This window comes from Oncorhynchus masou, chromosome 31 (assembly GCF_036934945.1).
Source record: "Oncorhynchus masou masou isolate Uvic2021 chromosome 31, UVic_Omas_1.1, whole genome shotgun sequence".
In the NCBI taxonomy this organism is placed as follows: domain Eukaryota; kingdom Metazoa; phylum Chordata; class Actinopteri; order Salmoniformes; family Salmonidae; genus Oncorhynchus; species Oncorhynchus masou.
In genome coordinates, this window is record NC_088242.1 from 60926096 (window position 1) to 60950625 (window position 24530).

General features: G+C 42.9%; 1 protein-coding gene across 4 annotated transcripts; it reads right to left on the reverse strand.

The window, feature by feature from the left end:
- Positions 1-1019: 1019 nt before the first annotated feature.
- On the reverse strand, positions 1020-23378 carry panx2 (pannexin 2). Of its 4 annotated transcripts, XM_064951578.1 has the most exons (7): positions 23291-23351; positions 21966-22046; positions 16458-17202; positions 10958-12072; positions 10093-10219; positions 9703-9891; positions 1020-8959 (listed from the first exon to the last, which is right to left on the reverse strand). In XM_064951578.1, exons 3-7 carry the CDS (start codon positions 16684-16686, stop codon positions 8583-8585), a joined length of 2037 nt encoding a protein of 678 aa, XP_064807650.1. In that variant the 5' UTR covers positions 16687-17202; positions 21966-22046; positions 23291-23351; the 3' UTR covers positions 1020-8582. The 4 variants fall into 4 exon arrangements, with proteins under 4 accessions (XP_064807650.1, XP_064807651.1, XP_064807649.1 ...); XM_064951579.1 differs by lacking the exon at positions 21966-22046 and having other exon boundaries at positions 1020-8893; positions 23291-23378; XM_064951577.1 differs by lacking the exon at positions 21966-22046 and having other exon boundaries at positions 23291-23378.
- Positions 23379-24530: the final 1152 nt, after the last annotated feature.

Sequence of the window (24530 nt, forward strand, 5' to 3'; positions counted from 1 at the left end):
ATACATGCTTGTTGTAGATTGTTCTGCCATCACTGTTCAGTTTAGGTTACCAATTGCTCAGATATACGATTGATGGTGGTTGCTACACATCCCCCCCTTGTTAGCTGCATCATACCTGGTGAAAGGTGCTATTATATGCTAATAACAATTCTACTAACTACAGTACTCTACTTCTCATTCGTTAACTTCAGGGGGCATTGTTTTTGGTGAGTAATGAGCAACCACAATAACCAAGTCTTACTGACGCGGCATTGGACATGGGGTGCTGTTGTTGCTCTCAATGTGGTGACAAAGCATTCAGATGCTGTGCATTTTATTGTGTACAATGCTTTCTATATCTACGTATAACTTCCCTTGTTCTTCATAACTTCCACAAGAAGAGCTGGATATGACTGTAATGTCCAGCACTCTCCCTGAATGAGTCCAGGTTTCAGTTGAAAAGCAGTACTGGCCTAAAGACCACTGCACATTGAAAGGTCATGAAAACAGTCACTTCTACTGACGTTGAGAGGTGGCAGGTTTGGAATACCTTTCGTAGATCCATAGCATGGAGATTTTAACTTGAATGTTGGCAATAATGCATATGCTTGCCTATATTAATTAAAGTGAAGGTGTTTCTGAATTTGACATTTTTGTTAACACAAAAATCCATCCTATGACTTCCCTTGTGGATGGATCAGCGAACCTTACCTAATAAGTGCACTAGTGGTGTGAGAGGAACCCATTAAAAGGTGCAATCTGTAACTTTCATTCCCAGTCAAAAGTACTGCCCATGCACTTGTTTGTATGGGAACTTAAACGAATGCAACCATTTTTTATTTTTTTTTGCTTCCGGGCTAAATGTGCAAATGGTAAAACGTAAGTTGCACATTGCACCTTTAAGGAGCCCAGTCTTCTATAAGGTAGGTGCGTTCTCACTTTGCCTCCTCTCTCTGTCTTCTGTATGGTCAAATGACACTGATTAACTAATGGAATATGTATGTGTGAGCACACCACAACAACTGAGATAGGGCTACATACAGTCTATAGATTATTTATAGTATGTAAACATTTTTAAACTTGTGAGCGTAAACATTATTGCCACAAACAATATGATGTGATATTTTGCATATATTGCAGTGCAGATTTTTTTTAAGTATATTGCATTGGCTTTCAGTACACTTCGATAGAGGGACCATAAGCAATACATGTTTTCATAATGTGGCTGTTGGTGAAGCAGTCTTTATGGAATTCTATACTGAACAAAAATAAGCGCAACATGTTAAGTGTTGGTCCCATGTTTCATGAACTGAAATAAAAGATGGCAGAATTTTTCCATATGCACAAAAAGCTTTTTTCACTCAAATTATGTGCACCAATATACCAATATGTTTACATCCCTGTTAGTGAACATGCCTTCTTTGCCAAGATAATCCATCCATCTGACTTGTGTGGCATATCAAGAAGCTGATTAAAAAACATGATCATTACACAGGTGCACTTTGTGCTGGGGACAATAAAAGGCCACTCTAAAATATGCAGTTTTGTCACACAACACAATGCCACAGATGTTTCAAGTTTTGAGGGAGGGTGCAATTGGCATGCTGACTGCAAGAATGTCCACCAGAGCTGTTGCCAGAGAATTTAATGTTAATTTCTCTACCATAAGCCGCCTCCAACGCTGTTTAAAAAATATTGGCAGTACATCAAACCGGCCTCACAACTGCTGACTACGTGTAACCACGCCAGCCAGGGACATCTGGCATATCCAGACAGCTGATAAAACTGAGGAGTGTTTCTGTCTTTAAAAAAACGCTTTTGTGGGGAAAAACTCTTTCTGATTGGCTGGGCTTGGGCCTGACTCCCCAGTGGGTGGGCCTCGCTCCCAAGTAGGTGGGCTTATGGCTTCCCAGGCCAACGCATGGCTGCGCCCCTTCCCAATCATGTGAAATTCATAGATTAGGGCCTAATTTATTGAAATATACTGATTTCCTTATGAACTGTAACTCAGTAAAAAATTGAAATTGTTACATGTTGCATTCATATTTTTGTTCAGTATATACAGTACATCCTGAAACTATTCAGACCCCTTGACTTTTTCCACATTTTGTTACATTACAGTCTTATTCTAAACTGGATGAAACAATTTTTTATAGTCAATCTACACACAATACCCCATAATGAAAAAGCAAAAACAGTTATTTTTATAGATATTTTTTGCAAATTTATGAAAAATAAAACAGAAATACCGTATTTACATAAGTATTCAGACCCTTTGCTATGAGACTCAAAATTGAGCTCAGGTGCATCCTGTTTCCATTGATCATCCTTGAGATGTTTCTACAACTCGAATGGAGTCCACTTGTGGTAAATTCAATTGATTGGACATGATTTGGAAAGGCACACACCTGTTTATATAAGGTCCCACAGTTGACAGCGCATGTCATAGCAAAAACCAAGCCATTAGGGCATAGAAATTGTCCTCAGAGCTCAGAAACAGGATCGGGTCGAGGCACAAATCTGGGGAAGGGTACCGAAACATGTATGCAGCATTGAAGGTCCCCAAGAACACAGTGATCGCCATCATTCTTAAATTGAAGAATTTTGGAACCACCAAGACTCTTCTTAGACCTAGTCGCCCGGCCAAACTGAGCAATTGGGGGAGAAGGGAATTGGTCAGGCAGGTGACCAAGAACCCGGTGGTCACTCTGACAGAGCACCAGAGTTCCTTTGTGGAGATGGGAAAACCTTCCAGAAGGACAACAATCTCTGCAGCCAGACGGAAGCCACTCCTCAGTGAAAGGCAAATGACAGCCTGCTTGGAATTTGCCAAAAGGCACCTAAAGGATTCAGACCAGGAGAAACAGGATTCTCTGGTTTGATGAAACAAGATTGAACTCTTATGCCTGAATGCCAAGCGTCACATCTGGAGGAAACCTGGCACCATCCCTACGGTGAAGCAAGGTGGTGGTGGCAGCATCATGCATGGAAGCAAACCGGTTAAGGGCCCAAAAAAGTGACACTTTCTTTTTGGCACTGAAACATTTTTTTTTTAAATCCCTGGTAGGGGGAAATGCAGGTTTTAACTAATTAAACAACAAATAATATGATCTACATGATCAGTCTCTGTGTGTAAAATAAAAAGTGGTTAATGTGAACCTAACTCACAGATTTTCAAAAAAAGGAACAGAAAGCAGCCTCCCGAGTGGCGAAGTGGTCTAGAGATCCTGGTTCGGGTCCAGGCTCTGTTGCAGCCGGCCATGACCGAATAATCCCCCCTCACCTACACACAAGTGTTACTGTCAAGTTCAACACAACAAAAGCAATATCTTGGGCTACACTGTACATTACTACATTGTACACGTTCTGCCTGTGGACATCTGTTCTACAATGTGTCAGCAGAGCATGATACTCTTTGTTGGCAGAAGTGAGCTCTTTCAGGCAGAGAGTACTTACCACTTTTTATCCACTGTATTGAAAAAATGAGAAAGAAGGAAAGTGTGTGGTGTTCCTTTCACCTCTATAGTGGCATCCAGCTTAAGCCAGGCCCAGCTCCAGCTTCACTTGATCCCTGAATGCCTGAAGCAATGCCTAATTTTCACCTAATTCTCTCATTCTGAAAATTAACTACATACTGTAGAGAGAAAACATTAGTTCACAGATAGTAGTTAGTTCGTTAGCTAGTTAACTACTCACACAGATTACCAGGGTCCAGTGGGCAACTAACATGTTATAACTTGAGGAATGGCAAGAAGTTGTATAACGTTACCAGTTAATACTAGAGCGAATTGGTTAAGTCACTAAAGTTAGCTCATCTGATGTTGTAACATTAGCTACCGTTAACATTAGCTGTCTGACTTTATTAGCCAGCTAATTTTCACACCATAAACTCAATGATTTGATCAGTTAAGTTGGCTAATGTTGCTCACCATTTCTCTGGCAAGCTAACAGAGAATTCGATCCAGCTAATAAGATACTTAACAATGCTAACAATACTTGTTCTACCACACGTTCTCCCTCACCTCAAACTTTCGAAATGCCAGTTGTTTTTCGGTTACAGGTCATGAAGTACGCTTCATCACCTTCTCACCTACCTCTTCGTTATCGGTCAGGGGACGCGCTGCTGTAAAATAGCAGCCGTTCCGCTCTCCGTTGTCTTTCCAGATCGCGCGCTGATGCTGTAACTAGCAAATTGGTTCTCTCTTCAATCGCGTGCTGCAGTATGTTGTTATGTGAACGATTGGCTGAGCATTGGATACAGCCAGTGTTGCTCCAAACGTGCATCACCCCCGCTACAACGTTTCTCATTGGATCTACACAAATCACGAAGGCAAACTATTTTGTATTCAAAACGGCGAATTTAACCGAAATGTGACTGAATCCTTGATCATGCTGTGGGAATGTTTTTCAGCGGTAGGGACTGGGAGACTAGTCAGGATCGAGGGAAAGATGAACAGAGCAAAGTACAGTACGATCCTTGATGAAAACCTGCTCCAGAGTGCTCAGGACCTCAGACTAGGGCGAAGGATCACCTTCCAACAGGACAATGACCCTAAGCACAGAGCCAAGACAACGCGGGATTGGCTTTGGGATAATTCTCTGAATGTCCTTGAGTGGCCCAGCCAGAGCCCAGACTTGAACCAGATCAAACATCTCTGGAGAGACCTGAAAATAGCTGTGCAGCGACACTCCCCATCCGATCTGAAAGAGCTTGAGAGGATCTGCAGAGAAGAATGGGAGAAACTACCCAAATACAGGTGTGCCAAGCTTGCAGTGTCATCCCCGAGAAGACTCGAGGCTGTAACCTCTGCCAAAGGTGCTTCAAGAAAGTACTGAGTAAATGGTCTGAATACTTACACTACCGTTCAAGAGTTTGTGGTCACTTAGAAATGTCCTTGTTTTCCATGAGAACATGCATGAAATTAGTTGCAAAATGAATAGGAAATATAGTCAAGACGTTGACAAGGTTATAAATAATGATTTTTAATTAAAATAATAATTGTGTCCTTCAAACTTTGCTTTCGTCAAAGAATCCTCCATTTTCAGCTATTACAGCCTTGCAGACCTTTGGCATTCTAGTTGTCAATTTGTTGAGGTAATCTGAAGATATTTCACCCCATGCTTCCAGAAGCACCTCCCACAAATTGGATTGGATTGATGGGCACTTCTTACGTACCATACGGTCAAGCTTCTCCCACAACAGCTCAATAGGGTTGCGATCCGGTGACTTTGCTGGCCACTCCATTAGAGACAGAATACCCTAAATAGGTCTTGCAAAGTTTGGAGCTGTGCTTTGGGTCATTGTCCTGTTGTAGGAGGAAATTGGCTCCAATTAAGCGCCGTCCACAGGGTATGGCATGGCGTTGCAAAATGGAGTGATAGCCTTCCTTCTTCAAGATCCCTTTTACCCTGTACAAATCTCCCACTTTACCATCATCAAAGCACCCCCAGACCATCAAATTGCCTCCACCATGCTTGATAGTTGGCGTCAAGCACTCCTCCAGCATCTTTTCATATTTTTTTTGCGTCTCACGAATGTTCTTTGTGATCTGAACACCCCAAACACAGATTTGTCTGTCCATAACACTTTTTTCCAATCTACCTCTGTCCAGTGTCTGTGTTCTTTTGCCCATCTTAATCTTCTATTTTTATGGGCCAGTCTGAGAAATGGCTTTTTCTGCATTGAAGGCCAGCATCCCAGAGTCGCCTCTTCACCGTTGACGTTGAGACTGGTGTTTTGAAGGTACTATTTAATAAAGCTGCCAGGTGAGGACTTGAGGCGTCTGTCTCAAACTAGACACTCTACTGTACTTGTCCTCTTGCTCAGTTGTGCAGCGGGGCCTCCCACTCCTCTTTCTATTCTGATTAGAGACAGTTTGCGTTGATCTGTGATTGGAGTAGTACACAGCGTCGTACGAGATCTTCAGTTTCTTGGCAATTTCTCGCATGGAATAGTTTTAATTTCTTAGAACAAGAACAGACTGACAAGTTTCAGAAGAAAGGCCATTTTGAGCCTGTAATCGAACCCACAAATGCTGATGCTCCAGATATTCAACTAGTCTAAAAGCCAGATTTATTGCTTCTTTAATAAGGATAACAGTTTTCAGCTGTGCTAACATAATTGCAAAAGGGTTTTCTATACGCCTATGTACAGTTGAAGTCAGGAGTTTACATACACTTAGGTTGGTATCATTAAAACTCATTTTTCAATGACACACAAATTTCGTGTTAACAAACTATAGTTTTGGCAAGTCAGTTAGCACATCTCTGTCTGTAAATAATTTCTAACAATTATTTACAGTCAGATTATTTCACTGTATCACAATTCCAGTGGGCCAGACATTTACATACACTAAGTTGACTGTGCCTTTAAACAGCTTGGAAAATTCCAGAAAATTATGTCATGACTTTAGAAGCTTCTGATAGGCTAATTGACATCATTTGAGTCAATTGGAGGTGTACCTGTGGATGTATTTCAAGGCCTACCTTCAAACTCACTACCTCTTTGCTTGAGATCATGGGAAAATCAAAAGAAATCAGCCAAGACCTCAGAAAACAAAATTGTAGACCTCCACAAGTCTGGTTCATTCTTGGGAGAAATTTCCAAATGCCTGAAGGTACCACGTTCATCTGTACAAACAATAGTACGCAAGTATAAACACCATGGGACCACGAAGCCATCATACCACTTGGGAAGGAGACGCGTTCTGTCTCCTAGAGATTAATGTACTTTGGTGCAAAAAGTGCAAATCAATCCCAGAACAACAGCAAAGGATCTTGTGAAGATGCTGGAGGAAACGGGTACAAAAGTATCTATATCCACAGTAAAACAAGTCCTATATCGACATAACCTGAAAGGCCACTCAGCAAGGAAGAAGCCACTGCTCCAAAACTACCATAAAAAAGTCAGACTACGGTTTGCAACTGCACATGGGGACAAAGAACGTACTTTTTGGAGAAATGTCCTCTGGTCTGATGAAGCAAAAATAGAACTGTTTGGCCATAACGACCATCGTTATGTTTGGAGGAAAAAGGGGGAGGCTTGCAAGCCGAAGAACACCATCCCAACAGTGAAACATGGGGGTGGCAGCATCATGTGGTGGGGGTGCTTTACTGCAGGAGGAGCTGGTGCACTTCACAAAATAGATGGCATCATGAGAGAGGAAAAGTATATGAATATGTTGAAGCAACATCAGTCAGAAAGTTAAAGCTTGGTTGCAAATGGGTCTTCCAAATGGACAATGACCCCAAGCATACTTCTAAAGTTGTGGCAAAATGGCTTAAGGACAACAAAGTCAAGGTATTGGAGTGGCCATCACAAAGCCTTGACCTCAATCCTATAGAAAATTTGTGGGCAGAACTGAAAAAGCGTGTGTGAGCAAGGAGGCCTACAAACCTGACTCAGTTACACCAGCTCTGTCAGGAGGAATTGGACAAAATTCATCCAACTTATTGTGGGAAGCTTGTGGAAGGCTACCCGAAACCTTTGACCCAAGTTAAACAATTTAAAGGCATTTCTACCAAATACTAATTGAGTGTATGTAAACTTCTGACCCATTGGGAATGTGATGAAAGAAATAAAAGCTGAAATAAATCATTCTCAACTATTATTCTGACATTTCACATTCTTAAAATAAAGTGGTGATCCTAACTTACCTAAAACAGGGAATGTTTACCGGGATTAAATGTTAGGAATTGTGAAAAACTGAGTTTAAATGTATTTGGCTAAGGTGTATGTAAACTTCCGACTTCAACTGTAGATATTCCATTAAAAATCAGCCGTTTCCAGCTACAATAGTCATTAGCTACAATAGCTACAATAGTCAATAGTCAGGTGTGATTTACAACATTAACAATGTCTACACTGTATTTCTGATCAATGTGATCTTATTTTAATGGACAAAAAAATGTGCTTTTCTTTCAAAAACAATGACATTTCTAAGTGACCACAAACGTTTTTAGCGGTAGTGTACGTAAATGTGATATTTCATGATTATTTTTTTATACATTTGCAAAAATTAAAAAAAAAATGTTTTTGCTTAGTCATTATGTGGTATTGTGTGTTGATTGATGGGGAAAAAACTATTTAATCCATTTTAGAATAAGGCTGTAACGTAACAAAATGTGGAAAAAGTGAAGGGCCCTGATTACTTTCCGAATGGACTATAGATTGTGTGCTTTTCTAAAATGTGTTTAAAAAGCTTCAAACCGTATGTCTTCCCTATTCTCCTTCTTATCTTTTTCATGAAGAGCTGCTTCCTCTCCAAGTCAAGAACATGACCAACAAATGCTCCATTCAACTGTGCAGGATCTGCAAAGGTAATGCTCCTGTGTGCATTTCACCGAAGTCTTCATGTGTGGAGAGAGTAACAGCAGTCAGATGACTATGGGTAGATCAGAACACATTGAACCACTATCCTCTCTTATGCTCCTTCTTGTTAAATCTTCAACACTCCAGCTAAAAATTCTGGTTCAGCACCATCAGCACTCGCAATCAGTGCCTTCACCAGAGGAGTAGTGAGGTATGAGCACAGCATAACTAGGGGTTAGGGGGACAATGTGGTTTTTGGCTATAGGTGGGATGGGATGTGTGTGTCTCCTCCTCAACACTCCCCAGCAGAGATCAGTTCCCCCCCGGGTCTCTCAGACAGTCTGGCCCCCGGGCCTCTAGCCTCCTCTTCCTCCATACTGAGTAGCTGATGCATACTGAGCAGCTGGTGGGAAGGGATCCGAGTGAAGACTGCAGGCTGGGCATCTTCAGGCTCCTCTTGCTCGATCAGGGGTTCTATAAGGTGGCGGTCAGCGAGAAATGGTGGGTTAGGGCTGGGAGTGGCACCGTTCATATAGGTGCTGGTGGGGACGGTCATTGTAGAGAAGACTGTGTTGGTGGATTCTGGAGTGCGATCTTTCTTTTCTAAAGAGAGAGAGAGAGAGAAAACAGAACGGTACACAGGCCCAGAATTTTTCCAGACCACATGACCTAACCCGGAAAAACATTAGACCCTAGTTATAGCCTACTTGTGCACTCTTAGAAAAAAAGGTGTGATCTAGAACTTAAAAGGGTTCTTCAGCTGTCCCCATAGGAGAACACTTTGAGGAACCCCTTTGGTTCCAGGTTAAAAAAAAGTTTCAATCTGGAACCTAAAAGGGTTATCCTATGGGGGACAGCCAAAGAACCTTTTTGAACCATTTCTTCTAAGAGTGTAGCCCAGGGATCATCAACTACATTCAACCGTGGGCCAATTGACCGCAAGAAGCCCAAACAGATATGTTTGACTAACACATAACCAACTCAAACCTTGCTTACATTTGTATACAATCACTGATTTCACAGGTTTCTAAGATTAAAATCACTGATTTCCTGGTGTTTTTACAGTCTTATGTCCAACAATGAAAATTATGCACACCATTATTATTATTATTTATTGAAGTTTTTGCTCAGAAAACTTGAGGGGCCAAGTAAAATCACCCGTGGGTCGCCAGTTGGGCAATCTTGGTGTAGCTTATAAGGATGAATTGGTAATGAAAAACTCTGGGTTCTATATATTGCAAATAAACCTCACCATTCCATTAAGTGAAGTGTTCTGTTAGTGGGCTATTTTTCACCTTTTTTTCCTTGATCTAAAACGTCAACCAGAATCAGAGGACACAGGAGTATATATAGAATATGGTTTGGTTGCCTTGATGACAGATCCCTCCTGAGATTAGGCATGGCAATCTTACCTGTGATAGAAGCGGAGACATGGACAATGGTGTGTGTGCCCTCAATGAACACCGAGTCCAAGGTGTGGTCTGGGGGTAGAGGCTCTGCGCTGACTGTCTCGACTTTGGTGGGCTTACGGATGGTCAGCATGTACGGGTGGACATCCAGGGAAAAGTTGCGACTATGCTTTTTCTCCAGCGTGCTCATATCTGCAGTCGGCATTCAACAGATTCAACAGATATGGTCAGTGGAGATGGAACACAACAGTGGGACTGAATTGTGCACAAATTGCACAACTTTATGAACAGCATGTGACATTCCAGAAGCAAATGTTTTAGTCAAATATACAAAAACGTTACCTTCATTTACCCTAATTTTCTACAGTAATGTCACTGCTCTCAGTACAGTACCTTTAGCAGAGTACTGTGTGCTCTTGCTTAAAGGAGCGACGTAGCTCTCTGCCACTGTTTTCCTCCTCACCAGTTTGGGCTTCTCAGGCTTAACGCTGTTCTCCAAACGCGTCATTGTCAGAGGTTCCTTCACAATGGACATGGACAATTAGTACAATTATCCCAAGTAGGAATAGATTATTAAAGGGATAGTTCACTTTTTGTAGGTTTTCCTTACCTAAGGTTTTCCCCGACTTAGTAAGGGTTACCTCAGGTTTTAACCAAACTTAAAAACAATTTGGATGAAATGACATCACCCTAATAAATTTGCAAAAAAGCTCAAACTTAAAAAGTGAACAATCCCTTTAACAGATATAACATTGTTAGTTCTGATTGAAACCGATTAGGTTCTCTGCCTTTAGAGAGTTCTAATTGAGTACACATCTCTTGCTGAGAGCCTAATTTCTCTATGGGCCTTTCAATCAGAAAAGGCCCATGTCAAGTCTTCACAATAAACGCTGATAAGTATATCGCTGATATTGCTCTTACAACCCACTGTACAGTAAGTGGTACTTTGGTTTTTCAGCACAGTGGGTGAAGACTATTTTACTGCTTATATTAATTTACATTATTATCCTCCGGTATTAACCTGAAGGAAATCCACAGGTATCTTGAGGCCGGGCAAGTTACAAGATTAACAAGTTAATTTGGGTCTAAAATCTGGAATCTTCTCTTTTCTTTTGGTGGTAATTATTCATAAAATAAATAAACTCACTAGGTGTAATTTACCTTTAAACAAACATATAGTGTTTCCAGCCTATTATAAGTGGCCAAAATATGCAGACCTTTGACAGGCAACATTTAGGCCTAGTGTATGGGGTCCTACCTTAAAGGGCTGCGGGAGAGGGTTGGAGCTGGGGATCCACTTCATCTTCTTGCGTGGTCGTTTGATGACCAGTGGCTCCCCTCCCAGCTCCCCTACCCCCAGGAGAGAGGGGTCCATATTGGGATCTAGGGTCTGGATGCCTGAGTCCCTCACTGTGGGCGTGACATCTTGGTTAGACTGGGCCAGCGCGGCCAGCAGCTGCCTCACCACGTTGTCATACATGAGGTCGCTCTCATTGGTGATGAAGTCCAGACGGTTGAGTGACTTAATGTGGTCACGGTTCTCGTTACAGAACATGGCCAGAATGTTGATGTCGCAGAACTGGGACTTCTGCCAGCGCCTCCGCGTCTTGATGCCCACCTTGTGCAGTTTGTCGAACACAAAGTTGGACTTGCGCACCACAAACAGGTGCAGCAGGTTGACCAGGATGACGAGGTTCATGGTGCTCAGCAGGGCGATGTCCACGGCGGCCATGATCCTCTGCAGCTGCACGGCCGGCAGTTTGCAGTTGACGCTGAGCCTCAGCTCTGGGATGCTGCTGGTGTCTGGAGGCTCCCCCAGGGCACAGCTGAACTCATTCTGGCGCTGGCGGTGCCAGTAGGCGCTCAGGTAGGAGATGGGGATGGAGCTGAGGCAGATGATGGCCAGGTGGCGCCCCAGGTACAGCTTGGCCAGGAAGTTGCTCTGGCCTCGTCTCTCCAGGTACTTCTCAAACAGGTTCTGCTCGGGGCTCTTCTCCTTCTCCGCATTCTCAATGATCTCACGTCTCTCTTTCTCAGTGATACCCGGTCCTTTAGACTGGATCTGCTTCTCGATTTTAGGGGCCCGGCCCTCGGCCGCCCGGTGGTAGCAGTTGTCTATCTCGTGAAGCAGAAAGTTGAGCTCGGAGGTAAGTCTTGTGGAGGCCATGAACTCCCAGCCGAGAGCAGGGATGTACATGATGCCAGCAAAGGCCAGCAGAGCATAGGGCAGGAACTTGTGCTCGAACAGCGAAGGTCGAAGTTCAGGCTCCACCCCGGGCACGGCGTCATGCAGCTCTGTCCAACAGTAGCCTCGCGCGTACAGGGCCTGGTCACGGGTGAAGTTGTGAGGCGTGTAGCAGTAGATTGACTCCTCTGAGAGGGAAAAGATTGAGAGAATTAGTTGTCATAATGAGACATTACAACATGACTGATGTTTATGGACGTTTGTCATCTCTACAGTAAGTGAATGAAATGAATATACAATTAGTTCAATTGAATTGCCAAACTTTTTACTGTCAGTCCTTATAAGAATAATGTTAATTCTATAGATGTTTCTTATGTGGGGGGGAAATACCATTGATCGATTTCATCATACAGTACCAGTCAAAAGTTTGGACACATCTACTCATTCAAGGGTTCTTTATTTTTGCTATTTTCTACATTGTAGAAAAATAGGGAAGACATGAAAACTATGAAATAACACATATGGAATCATGTACTAACCAAAAACGTGTTAAACAAATCAAAATATTTGTTATATTTCAGATTCTTCAAAGTAGCCACCCTGTTACTTGATGACAGATTTGCACAATCTTGGCATTCTCTCAACCAGCTTCACCTGGAATGCTTTTCCAACGGTCTTGAAGGAGTTCCCACATATGCTGAGCACTTGTTGCCTGCTTTTCCTTCCCTCTGCGTTCCAACTCATCCCAAACCATCTCAATTGAGCTCAGGTGATTGTGGAGGCCAGGTCATCTGATGCAGCACTCCATCAATCTCCTTCTTGGTCAAATAGCCCTCACACAGCCTGGAGGTGTGTTGAGTCATTGTCCTGTTGAAAAACAAATAATAGTCCCACTAAGCGCATACCAGATGGGATGGCGTATCGCTGCAGAATGCTATGGTAACCATGCTAGTTGTGTGTTTTGAATTCTAAACAATGTCACCAGCAAAGCACCCCACACCATCACACCTCCTCTTCCATGCTTTACGGTGGGAACCACACATGCAGAGATCATCCGTTCACCTACTCTGCGTCTCACAAAGACACGGCAGTTGGAACCAAAAATCTCAAATTTGGACTCATCAGACCAAATGACAGATTTCTACCAGTCTAATGTCCATTGCTCATGTTTCTTGGACCAATCAAGTCTCTTCTTTTATTGGTGTCCTTTAGTAGTGGTTTCTTTGCAGCAATTTGATCATGAAGGCCTGATTCACACAGTCTCCTCTGAACAGTTTATGTTGAGATGTGTCTGTTACTTGAACTCTGTGAAGCATTTATTTGGGCTGCAATCTAAGGTGCAGTTAACTCTAATGAACGTATCCTCTACAGCAGAGGTAACTCTGGGTCTTCCTTTCCAGTGGCGGTCCTCATGACAGCCAGTTTCATCATAGTGCTTGGTGTTTGTGACTGCACTTGAATAACCTTTCAAAGTTCTTGCCATTTTCCCGGATTGACTGACCTTCCTGTCTTAAAGTAAAAATGGACTGTCATTTCTCTTTGCTTATTTGACCTGTTCTTGCAATAATATGGACTTGGTCTTTTACCAAATAAGACTATCTTCTATATATCACCCCTACCTTGTCACAACAAAACTGATTGGCTCAAATGCATTAAGAAGGAAAGAAATTCCACAAATGTACTTTTAGCAAGGCACACCTGTTAATTGAAATGCATTCCAGGTTACTACCTCATGAAGCTGGTTGAGAGAATGCCAAGAGTGTGCAAAGCTGTCATCAAGGCAAAGGAGAATCTCCAATATAAAATATATTTTGATTTGTGTATCACTTGTTTGGTTACTACATGATCCCATATGTGTTATTTCATAGTTTTGATTTCTTCACTATTATTGTACAATGGAGAAAACAGTAAAAATAAACCCTGGAATGAGTAAGTGTGTCCAAACGTTTGACTGGTACTGTATGTCTGAAGAGCTCTCAGGTTTCATTCATCTCTGGAAGACAAGGATTGCCTCGTCCATCTGATACAGACCACAGTACCCTCCAAGCTCCTCATTCAGCTCAGGGCCCTGGGTCTGAATCCGGTCCTGTCTAACTGGGTCCTGAACTTCCTGACGGGCCACCCCCAGGTGGTGAAGGTAGGAAACAACACCTCCACTTCACTGATCCTCAACACAGGGAACCCACAAGGGTGTGTACTCAGCCACCCCCTGTACTCCCTGTTCACCCATGACTGCGTGGCCACACACGTCTCCAACTCAATCATCAAGTTTGCAGACGACTCAACCATAGTAGGCCCGATAAGCAACAATGATGAGACAGTCTACAGAGAGGTGGTGAGGGACCTGGCCAGGAAAATAACCTCTCCCTCAATGTCAAGAATCGTGTACTTCAGGAAAAATCAGAGGAATCACACCCTTATCCACATTGACTGGACTGCAGTGGAGAAGGTGGAAAGCTTCAATTTCCTCACCATACAGATCACTGACGATCTGAAATGGTCCACCCACACAGACAGTGTGGTGAAGAAGACGCAACAGTGCCTCTTCAACCTCAGGAGGCGGAAGAAATTTGGCTTGGCCCCTAAGACCCTCACAAACTTTTACTGATACACAATTGAGAGCATCCTGTTGGGCTGTATCACCACCTGGCATGGCAACTGCACCGTCTGCAACAGCAGGGCTCTCCAGATGTCACAGGAAGGCCAAAAAGATCATCAAGGACATCAACCACCCGAGTCACAGCCTGTTCACCCCGCTATCATCCAGAAGGAGAGGTCAGTATAGGTGCATCAAAGCTGGGACCGAGAGACTGAAAATCAGCTAGTATCTCAAGGCCATCAGACTGTTAAATAGCCATCATTAGCCGGCTACCACCCGGTTACTCAACCCTGCACTTTAGAGGCTGCTGCCCTATATACATAGACATGGAATAACTGGTCACTTTAATAATAGAACACTACTCACTTAAAATAATGTTCACAAACAGCTTTACTCATTTCATATCATATACTGTATTCTATTCTACTGTATTTTAGTCAATGCCACTCCGACATTGCTCATCCTAATAGTTATATATTTCTTAATTCCATTATTTTACTTTTAGATTTGTGTGTAATTTTGTCAATTGTTAGATACTACTGCACTGTTGGAGCTAGGAACACAAGCATTTAGCTACACCCACAATAACATCTGCTAAATATGTGTATGTGACCAATACAATTTGATTTGATAGTGCTGATTCATGGTATAAAACCGAATGCAGAGGAGACTGAGGAGGAGGCATCACTTCAAGCCACACTTGTATTCCATCCACTCTTTCCCTGTTATGCTGAGCACGGTAGCAGCAAGGCCATTCGGCTGCCGGATGCCGGCTGCCAAGGTCTGGGTGGTTCAGGGGCAGATCTGTCCCTGAGGCGCACTTGTGACTTTCATTTAATGAGTGTTGGACCGAGCATGACAACATTGCACACTGAGTGCAGAGCGCTGAGTCAGGTGGCTGGGGGACGAATACTGTGTCTGTTTCGGGCTTGACAACTTTTATGTTATTGTTCTTTATTGTTCTTCCACCTATATTAGGAGAGTTAAATCCACCAGAATGTGCACAATTTGAGGGCACTAACCAAGTACATCAATACAAAAAGTGTGTACAATTTGAGGGCACTAACCAAAGACATCAATACAATAAGTATTGCATTGTACTTAAATGTAATATTGTGCACATTGCACTGCTGTCATCGGTTGCTGCCATGGCACTTCAGATGTGTGTGCGGCCTATCGAATGAGTCCTATGGGTGACCCATGTTTTCGAGTTTTGGGGAGGAGCAGTGCAGAAAATGCAGAAATGGGCTCCGCCCAACACTATGTGAAATGCTCAGTCACAGCTGGTTGGTGCTGCTATGCAGACAGCCTGACTCAGCATTAAGCTACGCCCCCACCTTCCTCTCCTCTCCCTCTCTGTTCACCAGAGTGGCCCAGCCTAATGTCTACACTGATCTTTCTCACATCAAACACCAAATACATTGCATACTAACCCTCAACTCCCCAGGTCTCTCTATGGTGTTCAATCATTCTGATAAAAATAACATAGAGCACCCTTGCATGTTAGACATTCTGAATGCCAATGTTGTTGGGGCTTTGTTTGTGAGAGCAACCTTTGTTGTTGTTTTTTCTATATACCAATGTCATAGCATGAATAACATGTAGCTACTACAGCTGACTACTACAGTATCTGTGCTCTGTTTCAGTGTTAAGTGAGAGGCTGATGTGATGAGTCAACAACAACACATTAGGACAGAACGTTCCCAGCCTGCTGTGTGTGTTTGGGGTTTGCAGCACAGCAGTCACAGCCCCCTCTATGGGCACTCTGCCAGACCTGGGTTCAAATACTACTCTAAATCTTAAATACTATTAGCGTTTGCTCTGGTCTGCCTGCTGTGCCAAATGGGTGGGGTTTGTACTGTTGCAACTATTCTACTGGTTCAATTACCACAGACAAGCTCAATCAAGCACAGTATTTCAAATGACTTCAAATAGTATTTGAACCCAGATCTGCCGTCTGGCCGACCCACTGACCTGCGAAATTCCTTGTGAAGACGAGTGTGACAAGCAGGATGGGGATAATGACGGTGCCGATGGTGACGACGCGGTCAAATGGTAGCTCTAGTTTGAGCTGGACCATGAGGCCGGCCAGCATGCCTCCCTTCTCATCCTGGGAAGAGCCAGGCAGAATCAGCTCCTTCAGCTTCTCCCCCGCCAGCAGAGCCGTGGCCATGTCTAAGTTCTGCTCGAGGATGTTCTGCATCCGGCCTGAGAAGACAACTGGCGCCCCCTCCTCCTAGATACCTCCACCCACACACACTGGGCTACTTCCACACACACAGGACTGGCTGTCTCCGGGCCAGACCTGGTTATGAGGCTATGTAAAGTCAGTAATGGCTGGGTCTTGATGGATAGTCTCTTGGGTGTCTTGGGATCTTCACTGACTGTGAGTGGGACCTCCCACCTCTTGCCCCGTCCTCCTAGCTACCTTTACTCACACAGGACAGTCTGGGGTATGTTCACTGAGAGTGAGTGGGACAAACAACGCTCTCTGACTGTCTCTTCCAACATTGAGGAAGAACATTAGGTTCAGTCAGTGGTTTTCAGTGTGTTCCAGTTGTGCTGTGTACATTCTGTGCTTTTGTCCACACACAGTGTGTCAGGTTGAAGAGAGGACATATGATCTTTCTCTTAGTTCTCAAAGAGTGTGGTTCCTCGCAGATGAGTTTGTAAGTTTGTACCGTGCCCAGAGCAACAGGGATACCTCCTGTCCTTCTTCCTGTGAAAGACAGATTGGCAATTAGTTTGATTTAAACATACAAAATGTTGGCCTTTTTTTTCCAAAAAGAGACTGAAAAGATAAAACACAAGCTTAGTGAACATTAAAAAGAGTTGAAGTAAGTTATCTGGTTAGGATAATCTCTATAATCAGAGAAGCACACAGGTACACCATTTGGCAATTGAACACATCCAGTGTTGATCCATATATATATTTTTTAATTTAACCAGCCAAGTTAGTTAAAGAACAAATTCTTATTGACAAAAACAGCCTACCCTGGACCAATTGTGCTCCTCCCAATGGGACTTCCAATCACAGCCAGATGTGAGACAGCCTGGATTTGAACCAGGGACTACAGTGACACCTCTTGTACTGAAATTCAGTACCTTAGCCTGCTGCGCCACTTGGGAGCCATATTATCTATATGATATAAATAATAGTATTACTATGTGTCACCTTGTGTGGCTATGCGCCTTAACTACCCACTTGGTAGTAGTGGGGGCTCAAGTACAGTGAAATGCCTTTCTCGCAAGCTCTAAACCCAACAATGCAGTCATCAATATCAATGTAGTACTAAACATAACATAAGGTAGAACAAAAAAACAGAAGAAATAAGTAAGCTATATACAGGGTCTGTTTCAAGATCATATTTACAATGTGCAGGGATACTGGAGTGATATACAGTGCCTTGCGAAAGTATTCGGCCCCCTTGAACTTTGCGACCTTTTGCCACATTTCAGGCTTCAAACATAAAGATATAAAACTGTATTTTTTGTGAAGAATCAACAACAAGTGGGACACAATCATGAAGTGGAACGACATTCATTGGATATTTCAAACTTTTGTAACAAATCAAAAACTGAAAAATTGGGCGTGCAAAATTATTCAGCCCCCTTAAGTTAATACTTTGTAGCGCCACCTTTTGCTGTGATTACAGCTGTAAGTCGCTTGGGGTATGTCTCTATCAGTTTTGCACATCGAGAGACTGAAATTTTTTCCCATTCCTCCTTGCAAAACAGCTCGAGCTCAGTGAGGTTGGATGGAGAGCATTTGTGAACAGCAGTTTTCAGTTCTTTCCACAGATTCTCGATTGGATTCAGGTTTGGACTTTGACTTGGCCATTCTAACACCTGGATATGTTTATTTTTGAACCATTCCATTGTAGATTTTGCTTTATGTTTTGGATCATTGTCTTGTTGGAAGACAAATCTCCGTCCCAGTCTCAGGTCTTTTGCAGACTCCATCAGGTTTTCTTCCAGAATGGTCCTGTATTTGGCTCCATCCATCTTCCCATCAATTTTAACCATCTTCCCTGTCCCTGCTGAAGAAAAGCAGGCCTAAACCATGATGCTGCCACAACCCTAACCCTAACCCTAACCCAATATACGATTGTTGTCCTATGGACAGAGTCTCCCACCTCAGCTGTAGATCTCTGCAGTTCCTCCAGAATGATCATGGGCCTCTTGGCTGCATCTCTGATCAGTCTTCTCCTTGTATGAGCTGAAAGTTTAGAGGGACGGCCAGGTCTTGCTAAATTTGCAGTGGTCTGATACTCCTTCCATTTCAATATTATCGCTTGCACAGTGCTCCTTGGGATGTTTAAAGCTTGGGAAATCTTTTTGTATCCAAATCCGGCTTTAAACTTCTTCACAACAGTATCTCGGACCTGCCTGGTGTGTTCCCTGTTCTTCATGATGCGCTCTGCGCTTTTAACGGACCTCTGAGACTATCACAGTGCAGGTGCATTTATACGGAGACTTGATTACACACAGGTGGATTGTATTTATCATCATTAGTCATTTAGGTCAACATTGGATCATTCAGAAATCCTCACTGAACTTCTGGAGAGAGTTTGCTGCACTGAAAGTAAAGGGGCTGAATAATTTTGCACGACCAATTTTTCAGTTTTTGATTTGTTAAAAAAGTTTGAAATATCCAATAAATGTCGTTCCACTTCATGATTGTGTCCCACTTGTTGTTGATTCTTCAAAAAAAAATACAGTTTTATATCTTTATGTTTGAAGCCTGAAATGTGGCAAAAGGTCGCAAAGTTCAAGGGGGCCAAATACTTTCGCAAGGCACTGTAGGTAGATACTGTATGTAGGCACTGTAGGTAGATACTGTAGGTAGATACTGTATGTATAGGGGGTAAGGTGAATAGGAATCAGGTATATGTGATAAACAGAGTAGCAGCAGCGTATATGATGATTGTAAGTGAGTGTGTGTGTGAATGTGTGCACTCAGTATAAATGTGTGTGCATGTTATGTGTGTGTGAGCAAAGGAAGTGTGTGTGTGTGTGTGTACAAGGGTCAACTCAGATAGTCAGAGAAGACATTTTGTTAGCTAGTTAGCAGTCTTATGGCTTGGGAGCCTGTTGGTGTCAGACTTCATACACCGCTACCGCTTGCCATGCAGTGGCAGAGAGAACAGTCTATGGTTTGGGTGGCTAGAGTCTTTAACAATATTCCGGGCCTTCCTTTCACACTGCCTGATATAGAGTTCCTGGATGGCAGGGAGCTTGGCCCCAATGATGTACTTGGCTGTGCGTACCACCCTCTGTAGCCCTATGCGATCAAGGGTGGTGCTGTTGCCACACCAAGCAGTGATGAAGCCAGTCAAGATGCTCTCAATGATGCAGCTGTAAACCTTTTAGAGAATTTGAAAGAAGTAGTCTGTAAGTAGCTCAGTAGTCTGAAGGGCAAAGTCACCATCTATGATGAGAAAGAGGATCTTGGAAAGCCTTACAAAACTTTTCTGCACCGCCGAGTACAAGGGCATATGTTTATTCCCAAACAAAAAAAGTATTATTTTTTTATAGATATATATATATATATGTCAATCAATATTATCAGACTGCGATTTATATCATGTTATTGTTTGTCATATGACATATGCTCATGTTCTGGTCATTCAGAGAGAGCAAACCCCCATGCACATCGAGGGGGCCACAGCGGATAGAGTCAAAAGCTTCAAGTTCCTCGGTGTGCACATCAATGACAACCTGAAATGGTACCTTTTCACACAGACAGCGTGGTGACGAAGGTGCAACAGCGCCTCTTCAACCACAGGAGGCTGAAAAAATTTGGCTTGGCCTCTTAGACCTACAATCTTTTACAGATGCACCACTGAGAACATCCTGTCGGGCTGGATCACCGCCTGGTACGGCGGTCATCAAGGACATCAGCAAGCCGAGCCACGGCCTGTTCACCCTGCTGCCACTCAGAAGGAGGAGACAGTGCAGATGCATCAAAGCTGGGACCGAGTGACTGAGAAACAGCTTCTATCTACGTCCAGTACCCTCCCCTGAACCTTAGTCACTATTCTAGCCGTCTACCAGCAGGTATTCTACCCTGCCCCTTAGAGACTGCTGCCCTATGTACATAGAGAACACTGGTCACTTTAATAATGTTTACATACTTTCTTCCACTTTATATGTATATGTGATATTCTAGTGGCTCATACTCCATAACTTATTTTTATGTGTGTTTTGTTAATTATTTATTGGTATGTATTTTTTAATTGCTAGGTATTACTGCACTGTTGGAGCCAGAAACACAAGCATTTCGCTGCACCTGCAATAACATCTGCAATTCTGTGTACATGACGAATAAACTTTGATTTGAAATTATTCCCCCTGGAGCTGTGAGGCATTATCTTTATTGAACACTATGTTCAACCTGTGGATGTCAAATGTCAGACTCCAGCACACCTGTTAGGGATGCCTCTTAATGCTCTGTGTGTGTGTGTGTGTGTGTGTGTGTGTGTGTGTGTGTGTGTGTGTGTGTGTGTGTGTGTGTGTGTGTGTGTGTGTGTGTGTGTGTGTGTGTGTGTGTGTGTGTGTGTGTGTGTGTGTGTGTGTGTGTGCAGGTGTATGTGCAGGTGTGCGTGTGTGTGTGTGTGCAGGTGTGCGTGTGTGCCCCATTGCCACTGCTGCACTCTGCAAGTGAGGAGGGGGTTGCTCCTGCTGCATGCACACTACAGGAAGGTTACGTGAATGTCCTTCGAGAGGATTGCGATCACATTGTCCCGGCTCACCCCACCCCAAACACCCCTCCCCTCTCTTTCTCTCCATCTTACTTTCTCTACCTCTCTTTCCACCTCTTTCTCTTTCTATCTCTTTCTCATCATTCACACAGAAGCTTGCCCATTCATTCTGCAGATAGAGGGGAAGAGAGAATGTAACGATTATATTGTGCAAGGACAGAGGGACGGGAAACATGTCTACTAACTGGATTGTTTGAATCATGACTTACTCCATAAAATGGCTTCCCGGACCCTCCCTTCCCTGCCCCGAGCTGAGACCAATCATTAATATTATAACAATTTGGTTTTCATAGAATTCTGCTCTATTATGCCCTCCAACAATAGCGTTTCTACTTTTTTACTGTTGAATGCTATGAAGCGTTACATTTTTCAGCATATGCATGATACAATTTATGATGACGAATGGAATGTATCGGAGCGTAACATACTGCAATATGTAGAATAGAATGAAGTTCATTTACTGTAAAAGTATCTGAAATAAATCACTGTGAGATAAACTGTCAACTTGTCAAGCCGCCAGTAATAAAACATTAGTCATGGGTAGCGACAGTGCTGACTTGTAAGGATGAATAGATAACACGCTTTTACTAATTTCGAAGATACAGGTGTAAGGTGAAGATGCCTCTAGACGCGGATCTGGGGTCAGTTTAGCATTTTCCCAACTAATAGTTAGGGTTAGGATTGGGGGACGGGGAGTTGATCTTAGATCTGTACCTACTAGAGGAAACTTCACCCCGGAGCGAAGATGCAGAGCAAAGGTCCATCTTTGTGGGACCCTTGGATCACGGAAGAGAAAGCCCTGAGACAGAGGTGAAAGGGCTGCTTCAATTTGGGCACAAAAAAATAAAACAGTATTTTCTTTAGGCTACTGGTGTAGGCCACATTTATGACCTGATGATTCTTGTAAATGTTTGTCCCACAAGTCCAAATATCTGGTTTACAACCAACAGTTGCCAATTGTAAATCAATGTAGTCTTGTCGGGGAAAATATCACATTTCAAACACTCAGCTTCTGGCAGTGGTGAGCCCTTGGCAAAAGTCCTACAACAGTTTATGCCCCACAGTTGAACATTTTTTTTAAAGGGATGCCCACATTCACTAGCTACTGTAAACCACATGTTTAGTTATGGCTGTCCCTGTTTTATAGACAGTCGCTGCTGGTGTAGACTCACTTTTGCTGAAGCAGTTAACACAATTCACTGTATGTTTTAAAGGAAAGTGAGTGGAACTGTGTGATCTTTCAAGTACTCTAACCGGTCCTCCTCATTTTGAGCATTAGTGAACATCCATTCCGAGTGTGATCCTCAATTTATAGATTGGCCTCCTTCCAAAAAGAACAAGCTACTCTTGTCAAAAAGTTGTCATAAAGTGAGCATGGGGAATGGTGTAATCTTAGGTCAACAATGTCTGCAGTATAACACCAATTCAATCTGTTATAGGCTAGCATTCTTCAAGTGCACAAATAACAGGTTGAGCCAACTTAAAAAGATAGTTATCCCTGCAAACAATAGCGATTAGGCTACCCCTACTACACCAAATGCAACCCCCTTGCTAAACGAAAGGCTCCAATAACATAAGAATGAAGCCATTGTGGTTAGAATTATATGCTACTTACTGGCTATAATATGATATTACAGGGTTTCCTCTACTAGTCTAGTGACATTTCCCAAGAGTCATTCTCAAACATGCCGCACTGTTGGTTTGACTAGTCCTCCACAGGCTATTGGCTACTTTACATCAAAGGAGCAGTACACGAAACACTGCTTGCTATAAATCACGCCGTTTCAGCGTGGAGCGGTGGACAGCTCCTGAAATGCTGAAGAGCTGAGTGTGAGTCTGAGAAGGGTGTAGTGAGGACTCGTACTCGACTTTCAGCTCTGTGAGATTCAATAGGCTACCTGTATTAGCTGCAGTCCACCTGTCCATATTGGTGACAGGCACAGGACATTCAGCGTCCATCTATAAGGAAAATATATCAGCTCGAGAATTTACTGTGGATTCAAATTCGCCCATTTACACAAAGAGATGAAATAATGTACTCACCGGTCCTGTGCATCCTCGGCCTGCTAAGAGTTAATCTGCAGTGCGGGCGAGCCGCTACAGCGTCTATCAGGGCACACCGGTTTGTTCCGCCTTTACCCCTCCTCACCCTCCCCTCCTGGTTTTGTCTCTCCTCTCTTCAGAACCAAAGACGCAATAATGCATTAGGATTCAACTAATTATTGCTTCCACGCCCCTTGCCCAAATTGAAACGACAAAAATACTGATTTAGATGTATATTTGACTGTGTTGTGAAAACCCGGATAACGGGTTGTGATGTTCAGATAGGGAAACAAGCGCGAAACCTTGGATGTACTCTAAACGGGATCCTTGGGACGTTCAAACTCTGACGTCACCACAGTGAAGTTTAAATGTAAAATAGTTCAGTTTAGTCTCATTTACTAGGGTCCCCATTAGCTACTGCACATGCAGCAGCTACTCTTCATGGGTTCCACATAAAACGTAGGCTATAAATATATGACAAAGTAAATTATAGACACGACAACATAAGATATTAAATTAAATTCAAAATATTTAAAACAAATAAGAGTTATATATTGGAAAGACACCAAGAAACAACAAAAATACTATTTACACACAATTCCTATATTCATATTCTTATATACAGTACAGTTAAATTCGATATTTAGAAAGAGGAGAGGCGCTGTGATACAATATGTTTTTATCTGTTTTTCTTAAGATACACTTGCTCTCTGCCCAAGTAACATCTGGTGGCAGAACTTTCCATGATAACATGGCGCTATACAGAATTTAGCGATGCATTGTCTTTTTTGTTTTGTTTTGGGTACAGTGAAGAAACCCATAGTGGCATGTCTGGTGGAGTATGTACAGTATGTCTGTTTGAAGTGCATGCAAATAGATTATACAAGTGGTTAGGAATTTTCAACACATACATGTTTCTTAAAAATAATAGAAGAGAAGTAGTCCATTTCTCCTCAACTCCCAACAATGGAAGACTGTCATGCATGTTGTTGATGTTAGTTCTGTATGTGTAGTTAAGGGCAAGGCTGCTGCTCTGTTTTGAGCCAGCTGCATCATTGCTAGGTCTTTCTTTGCTGTACCTGACCATATTGCTGGACACAGTATCAAGATGGGACAAGATTAGAGCCTGAAATCTAATACAGCTCCAACTATCGTCTTATTATCCATTTAGTTTAGCTATTTAATTTAGCCAACCGTTTAAGATCGGGGTTAAGGTTAGATAAGGGTTATGGTCAAGGTT